The 7,353-nt window shown below is 42.4% G+C and overlaps 1 protein-coding gene across 1 annotated transcript in view; it reads left to right on the forward strand.

Moving 5' to 3' along the window:
• PARP14 (poly(ADP-ribose) polymerase family member 14) overlaps positions 1 to 7,353 on the forward strand; it is a 48,489-nt gene that overhangs the window by 3,264 nt on the left and 37,872 nt on the right. Inside the window, exons 2-3 of the mRNA XM_008052800.2 lie at positions 1,302 to 1,435; positions 2,558 to 2,591. Coding sequence (XP_008050991.1) covers positions 1,302 to 1,435; positions 2,558 to 2,591 — 168 coding nt within the window. The remainder of the gene's footprint in view (positions 1 to 1,301; positions 1,436 to 2,557; positions 2,592 to 7,353) is intronic.

Consider the following 7,353-nt stretch of genomic DNA (forward strand, 5'->3'; position numbering starts at 1 on the left):
CTGCACTCCAGTCTGGGCGACAGAGTGAGACTCCAACTCAAAAAAAACAAAAAAAACAAACAAAAAAAAAAGAAGCAAAATGAGAATCTGGCGTTTCTTCTCAGGTTGTTTCTGGGCCTATTTCTGAGTTGGCATCCAGGGAAGGCCCCGCTTCCTCCAGCCCCTTCGTGGAGGGTTGAAGTGGGAAAGCGCTCATGGCCCCTTTATGAGAAGTTCTGACCTATGTCCTTGCCCTCATCAGGACAACCACGTCACAGCACAACGTGAGGAACCAATACTAATGCCAGAGCCTACCTGTGACCAGCAAGCCACTCACAAAAGCTCCCTTTCTCTTTGACCGTAGCACATCTACCGTGTCTCCCGTGTCTCCTCCTTTAAACTTACTTATTTCCTTTTCTCCACAGTCTGAGATACACTCCTTTTCTTTTTCTATGACTGCTCCTCTTATAACTTGCATTTTCACAGCTCTTGAGTCTGTTACAAAGTGCATTCGCAGATGCCACTTTAAGTGAGGAAACTGGGACTTTTTAAGAAGTGTAGGTATTTCCTCATAGTTACTCAACTAGTTCGTGGCGAGTTGGAATTCAAAGTGAAGTCTCTGAACTCTTATGTCCACTATTTAGTTGTTTCATTACAGCTCAGGTGACTGATGTGCTAATTTGTGTGTGTGTGTGTGTGTGTGTGTGTGCGCGCAAAATCTCTCCCATCTCTTCTTTTCTATCCCCTTTATTATCAGATGTGAGGCCCTTATCAATACAAGCTTAGGAACTTATTGAGATGGCTTTCTGACTAGGCTCTTGGTCATTCTTTTCATGGCCACCTGCGTCACCTTCCTAAAACATGGCTTTCATCATGCCATACCCCAGCACCCAGTCTTTACTGCCTCTCCATGGGGGGTGCTTTAATTTAGTTCACCTCACTGTGGAATAAATATTGCTACCTTTCTGAGCCTACTGCGTGTCAGGTCCTGTACTGAGTTCTTTATAATGTTTCTTCAAGTTAATACACCTAACACTTGTACAAAATAATCTCTACTAACCTTTTTAATAGATAAGAAGACTGAGGCTTTGTAAGTAAGGGTTATTAAGGAACATGCTCCATGTTTTAAAATAAGTTTAATGATGGAATTCAAATCCATGTCTGCTGCTAAACTTTTCCACTTTTCAATGCACGTATCCTCTCTTGAGAAATTGACCAGGCTGTTGATTGATGGATACAAAAGACTTGAGAAATAATGGAATCATTTTGTAAATGAAGATTGCTTGCCACTTGGCTTATTTTCTTTTTTGGGGACATTTCAGTTCGGCAGAAGGTTCTGGAGAGAAAGAATCACGAGTTAGTATGGCCAGGAAAAGGAACATTCACGTTAACTGTCCAGTTGCCCACAACCTCAGATGAAGTTCATAATGTCGTTGAGGAGAAAATTCTAACAAAGGTAAGTAAATTTAAGGCGTGATGAAAAGAGAGTTAGGGTGTTCTCCCAAGGTGTGAGATGGGAGTTATAATGAAGAAAATATAGTAGAATAAGAAGTATAAATCAAACTGGAGCCAGGCACAGTGGCGTACACCTGTAATATTTTCAGCACTCTGGGAGGCCGATGCAGGAGGATTGCTTGAGCGAAGGAGTTCAAGACCAGCCTGGGCAACATAGCAAGACCTCGTCTCTATATAAAAATTCAAAAATTAGCTGATATGGTGGCATGCACCTGTAGTCTCAGCTACTTGGGAGGCTGAGGCGGAAGAATTGCCTGAATCCAGGAAGTAGGTCAAGGCTGCCGTGAGCTGTGATCCTGCACTGCACTCCAACCTGGGCTACAGAGTGAGACTCTGAATCAAAAAACAAACAAACAAACAAGCAAACAAAAAAACCACAGAAACCTGGAGTGAGAAAAGCAGATTGCTGATGTACAGGGACCAAAGGCAGTGGTAGTGTAGTAAGGAATAATGAAGGAAGGGACACTTTTTGTTTGATTTTGGGCAAATTTAGAAAAGTCAAGATTTGGGGATTATAGTGATGGTGATATGGGATGTACAATTTTGAATCTGTTTCTCTTGGATTCTTTATAAGCAGGGACTTGCTGTATTTGTTTTATTTTTGTATCATTCTGAGGAGACAATTCATATCACATGTGTTAATTATTTTCTCAATTGTAAAATGGAATAGTAATAGTAATAATGTAACAATTTGTTGTTGGGTTATTGTGAGGATTAAATGAGACGACCTGTATGAAATAAAGTGCATGGCACAGTGCTTGTCATCTAATAAACACTCAGTAATCCATGTGTGCTTGCTAAACTTTTCAGTAAATGTTAAATGGGGGGAAATCACGAGCTAAGCTGCTTCTCTGGCTTAGGTCTTAGCCCGTACCGCAAGCACTTGGTGTTAATTGAGGTTTCTGTTATTTGTGTCTCATTTTCATCAATGATTTTTGTAACTAGCAAGTGGATATGCCGTGACATGTGGCACCAGATGCATTCAAGAGCACCATTAGCAAAGATCTTATTGTAAAGAGGTTATTAGTGATGTATTAATGCTACTTTATTGTTTGGGTTTCAGGAATCCAAGACCAAAGAAGATGTCACAGAACCAGGTAAAGTCTAAGTGGAGATGAGTCTGACATTCACCAAACAGTTTTATGTTTTTGCTGTTGTTTTATTTAATTTTAATTTTTTTTTTTTTGAGATAAAAGTCTTACTTTTTGTCCAGACTGGAGTGCAGTGGCAGGATCACGGCTCACGGCAGCTTGAACTTATGGGCTTAGGCTATCCCTTCCACTTCAGCCTCCCGAGTTGCTGGGACTATAGATGCATACCATCTTGCCCAGCTAATTTTTAATTTTTTTGTAGAGATTAGAAAGTCTCACTATGTTGCTTAGGCTGGTTTCAAATTCCTGAGCTCAAGCGATCCTCCTGCCTCAGCCTCCCAAAGTTCTGAGATTGCAGGCTTGAGCCACCATGCCTAGCCAGCTTCGCTTTTATTAAAAAAGGCATTCGAGGGAGTCAGCCCTTTCTCCTTGACTTCACAGTGCAGGGTTTGCTCAGCTTACTCTGATCCAGCTGTGCAGAGGGTAGATATAGGGGCAGTCTTTTGAATTTTTTGGGCTCAGTCCAGAACAATGGGAACAGCTCTTTCCGGGGACTGGGAGATACCATGAAATTGAGGGAAGAGCAAAGAAGTCCTGGGAGGTGGTGATGAACTGACCTTTAGAGCCCACATGTGCCCAGCAGCCTTTGAGAACCAAGGACATGACATATCCGTGGTATTGTGTGTGGCTAAGTCAGTGAGCACTCTTTCCTGAGCACTGGGTGTGAAGGTGGCATGCTCTGGAGCTACCTCTGGCACAAGTTTCCAAGTGCTGGTGCAGGATTGGGTACAATCCTACAGAAGGCAGCAACTCTTCTTCTCTCATCTGCTGTAGGACACAGCCAGAAACCAAATTGCTACTGTGGACTCTGCTGCTCAGCTAGTGTCTGGACGTTGGCCTTCTTGTCTGCTGACACTTACCAAAGCAGCAACTAGTTTTCATAGCTAATCATACAATGATAAAGGGGAGGAAGTGAACTATGCTGAGTGATTGGAGCCAGAGAGACAAAGTGAGACATACGCCCAAGTCTTCGGAAAAAGGAGTTCCAAATAATGTATAAACATTATTATCTAAAATCAAAATTGTCTTGAGAGCATGTAATTTTCTACAACTTTCTCTTTTGAAAATGGCACTGTAATGAGAGCTCCTTTTACTTGCAAAGCAACTGGATAGGAACATATGGGTTATTTTTCACCTAGTATGGATGTACTATTAAACTGTAGAATTTAGTATGCACAGCTTTCTTAAGAAGTTCAAGATTCTTTTTTTTTTTTTGCGTTGGAGTCTCACTCTGTCACCCAGACTGGAGTGCAGTGGCCGCTCCCGGCCACTGCAGCCTCGACCTGCTGGGCTCCAGCGATCCTTCCGCCTCAGCCTTCCAAGTAGCTGGAACTACAGGTGCGCGCTACCACGCCAGGCTAATTTTTATTTATTTATTGTAGAGATGAGGTCTCGCCTGCCCAGGCGGGTCTCGAACCCACGGGCTCAGGCAATCCACTCACCTCAGCCTCCCAAAGGCGCGGGATTACAGGTTGAGCCACCAGCCCGGCAAGTTCAAGATTCTTATGCGATAGGACTTTTTGTCTCTTTAGAGTGATTTCTGCTTCCCATTCTTCACATTTGCAATTGGCTCACTCAGCTCCCAACCTTTGTTGTTGTGATGCCCTGAATCTTTTTATTTTTCTTGGAAGATGCCCAAGTGCTATACTCTCAAGCTCAATTTTAGACCACGAAGTGGTTTTATATTTGTATATTTTTGCTTGTGCTATATTCCTGGATCTAAAATTTAATTAAGTCTGTGTTTCTTATGGTTTCATAGATTTTACCCTGACTCGGTCTTAACTGGCTTGTTGGTACTGTTTCAAATGTGCTGAAAACCTCAAGTGTATTTTCAAGAATAGCCATCCAACCCTCTCCACCAATGGACTTTTCATTGTCCTGGAGATTTTAGACCCATTTTCTAACCTGCTTTTACCTGACCCAGACTCTAAGGATAGTAACCAGCTAAGAAGTTGGGTGATTAGAGATACTTCAGGTACTTAAGTTGGCTTCTTTAAGAGATGGAAGAGAAGGTCCTCTTTTGAATGGTCACTCCACATGGAATCTTGACAATGGACTTAAGGCTAGGAATCGTGAAATTAATTGGAATAGGGTTGACGGTTTCAGAACTGAGCATAATGTGGATAGAGAGTAGTTGCCTAATAGATCCTATATCTCAGGAATGGGGAAAGCAGAGGAAGTTGCCCCATGAATGCCTGGAACGCAGTGCAGAGTTAAAAACTGAGACGTCTGCAGGAGTTGACAGCTCAGAGAAAGGCACACACCAACCTCAGAGGATGTGAGCACAGAGCCAGTGTCCTTCCTGTTCCACGGGTCTAAAAGGTGGGAACCAGCACTTGGAAGATTTTGGAGAACAGAGAAGGGCAAGTGCAGAGAAATCCTAGTTACCTGCAGTTGGCAAATTCTGTAATTTCCAAATCTATATCACCAGTCTCAAATTCCTTCTGAATTCTAGGCCTTCTGTCTGACCTTCCTGTGGGGAAGTATGGTAGAGCCAATGTGCCTGAAGCCACCTGTGTCATTTTCTTCCAAACCAGTGCTCTTCTCGGCTTCCTCATTTCCTTCAAAGAACACAACCACTCTGCCTATCACCTACTAGAAATGGCAGGCATCTCCCCTCTTTAGCTGTCACATCTGCTGACTCAGAGGCCTATGAATTTTATTTTGAAGTCTTCCTTATCCATCTTTCTCTCACCACAGGCCCTCCATGGTTACCTCACAAATCCAGTATGGCAGGAGCTCCCTGCTGACTCTCTCTGGATCTCATACCCTTCTCTTTAAAGCTGGCCAGTCTTTAGCCCTATGGTTAAATATCCTGCCATTCTTTTCAAGGAAACCTTCTGTGACTCACCCTTAACACCAATTGAGAGATAAAGTCCAGACCACATTCTGGGTCTAGTCTACTTTTTGGGTCTCATTTCTTTCATAGCCACACAAAAGTGTGCTCCTTTTGAGCTGCATTGGTCAAGTCATTGTTTTCTGATTAGTCTGGTGCAGTCACAGCACTCTGCCTGTGTTTCTGTTGCTCGTAGTACCCTCTGACCTATTTTTCTCTACCCAATTCTGTGTACCCTTCAAGACTTGCTCAACTTCCTCTTCTCTGAAGCCTTTCCATGCCAGTCCAGCCCCTTCCTTTCTTTTTGCGACTCCTGGCTTGATTGTTGAGGCTCGTTGTCAATTAACCAAGCCTCCCTTGTGATAAAGCTTCTAATATTCATGGGGTTAGAAAACTACATTGCTGGAAAGATTCTTACCGTTCAGTTCACTTAGTCCAGCACCCTTATTTTATGATTACAAGACTAAGTGCTTAAGGTCACATGGCTAAAGAGTGTATTGAACACATATAGCCTCCTCCCTAGTCTGGTAGTCATTCTGATTGGTCATAGTGTCTCATTTAATGTTAATTTATGCTGTTATTTTAATCCTTCAGCTATTTTTTATTTAGTATGAGTGTGTGTGTGGATCATATTCAGTACACAACAGGGTGATCTAACTGCTGTAAAAAACGACTCCCCAAGTCAGTAACCTAACACAAGTTTATTTCTTCACATCACAGTTCAGCATAGCCAGCAATTGGGGTGGCGGGGGGGAGTGTAGCCTGCTTCTTGCAGTCATTCAGGACCCAGACTCTTTCTATCTTTTGATGCCATTATTTTTAATATATGGTCTCCAAGGCTCCCACAAGGGAGAATGGGGATTTCCATCAAGGAAACTTGTATTGGCCAAGCCTGAAAGTGGAATTTGCCACTTCTACCCACATTCCATTAACCACATGAAGACTGCTATAGGAACTGAACTTAGGAAACTTGGGAAATGTTGCCCAGAAAGAAAACAAAATGGGTTTGGTGATCCTGAAGCATTTGACTCTGCCCCTGTAAACTTTTACACATGTCAGTTCCCTTCCACATTTTTCTTATATACCTCCATTAGAAACTGGAAGTTCCTTTTTTTTTTTTTCAGTATTCACACCTGTCCTTATATCTTTGAACCTGATAAGGGCTCCCATTGATTAGTTTTTCACAGAATGATTAAAGATCATATTACACACACCGTGTTTCAATAGACAGGCATGGAGTGAGACTGACCTTGTGTGTATATGTAACTCAGTTGCGATCAACCTTGGAGAGGAACAAGCCAGCTAAGGTGAGTGCCGTTCAGTGAGCTTGATGTCTCCAAAAGCTCTGTCAGCCATTTAACCTTTCATCTGTATTCCTTGGCCACTCACTTCAAATATCCTTTTTTCTCTTCAGTGATAGGAATGTAATACTTTTTGGAGTATGATATGTCAGATGATGTCCACGTTTGGGCACCATCCGATGTTCTTGCTTTCCTCACATGACCCAATCAACAAATCTCCAATTCAACAAACATTTTATATTCCATGTGCCAGCAATACAAGGATGAATAAACATGTGCCTGCTTTGGAGAAGCTTAGTTCAATCACTAGAATATGGTGCTGTGCTAGAAGTATATGTCAAGTGCTAGGAAGGAGAAGGCAAGCTCCTCAGAGAGACAAGGTAGAAAAGGGTGTAATAAAGTTGAACTTTAGTTATGTATAACTTTCATATGAAATTCATATATAAGCTGGGCATGGTGGCTCACACCTGTAATCCCAGCAGGGAGGCTGAGGCAAAAGTCATAGCTTACTGCAGCCTCAACCTCCTGGTCTCAATCGATCCTCCTGCCTCAGTTTTTTTTTTTTTTTTTT

Source organism: Carlito syrichta, unplaced genomic scaffold (genome assembly GCF_000164805.1).
Source record: "Carlito syrichta isolate Samal-C Ts95f unplaced genomic scaffold, Tarsius_syrichta-2.0.1 Scaffold287526, whole genome shotgun sequence".
NCBI classification, from domain to species: Eukaryota; Metazoa; Chordata; class Mammalia; order Primates; family Tarsiidae; genus Carlito; species Carlito syrichta.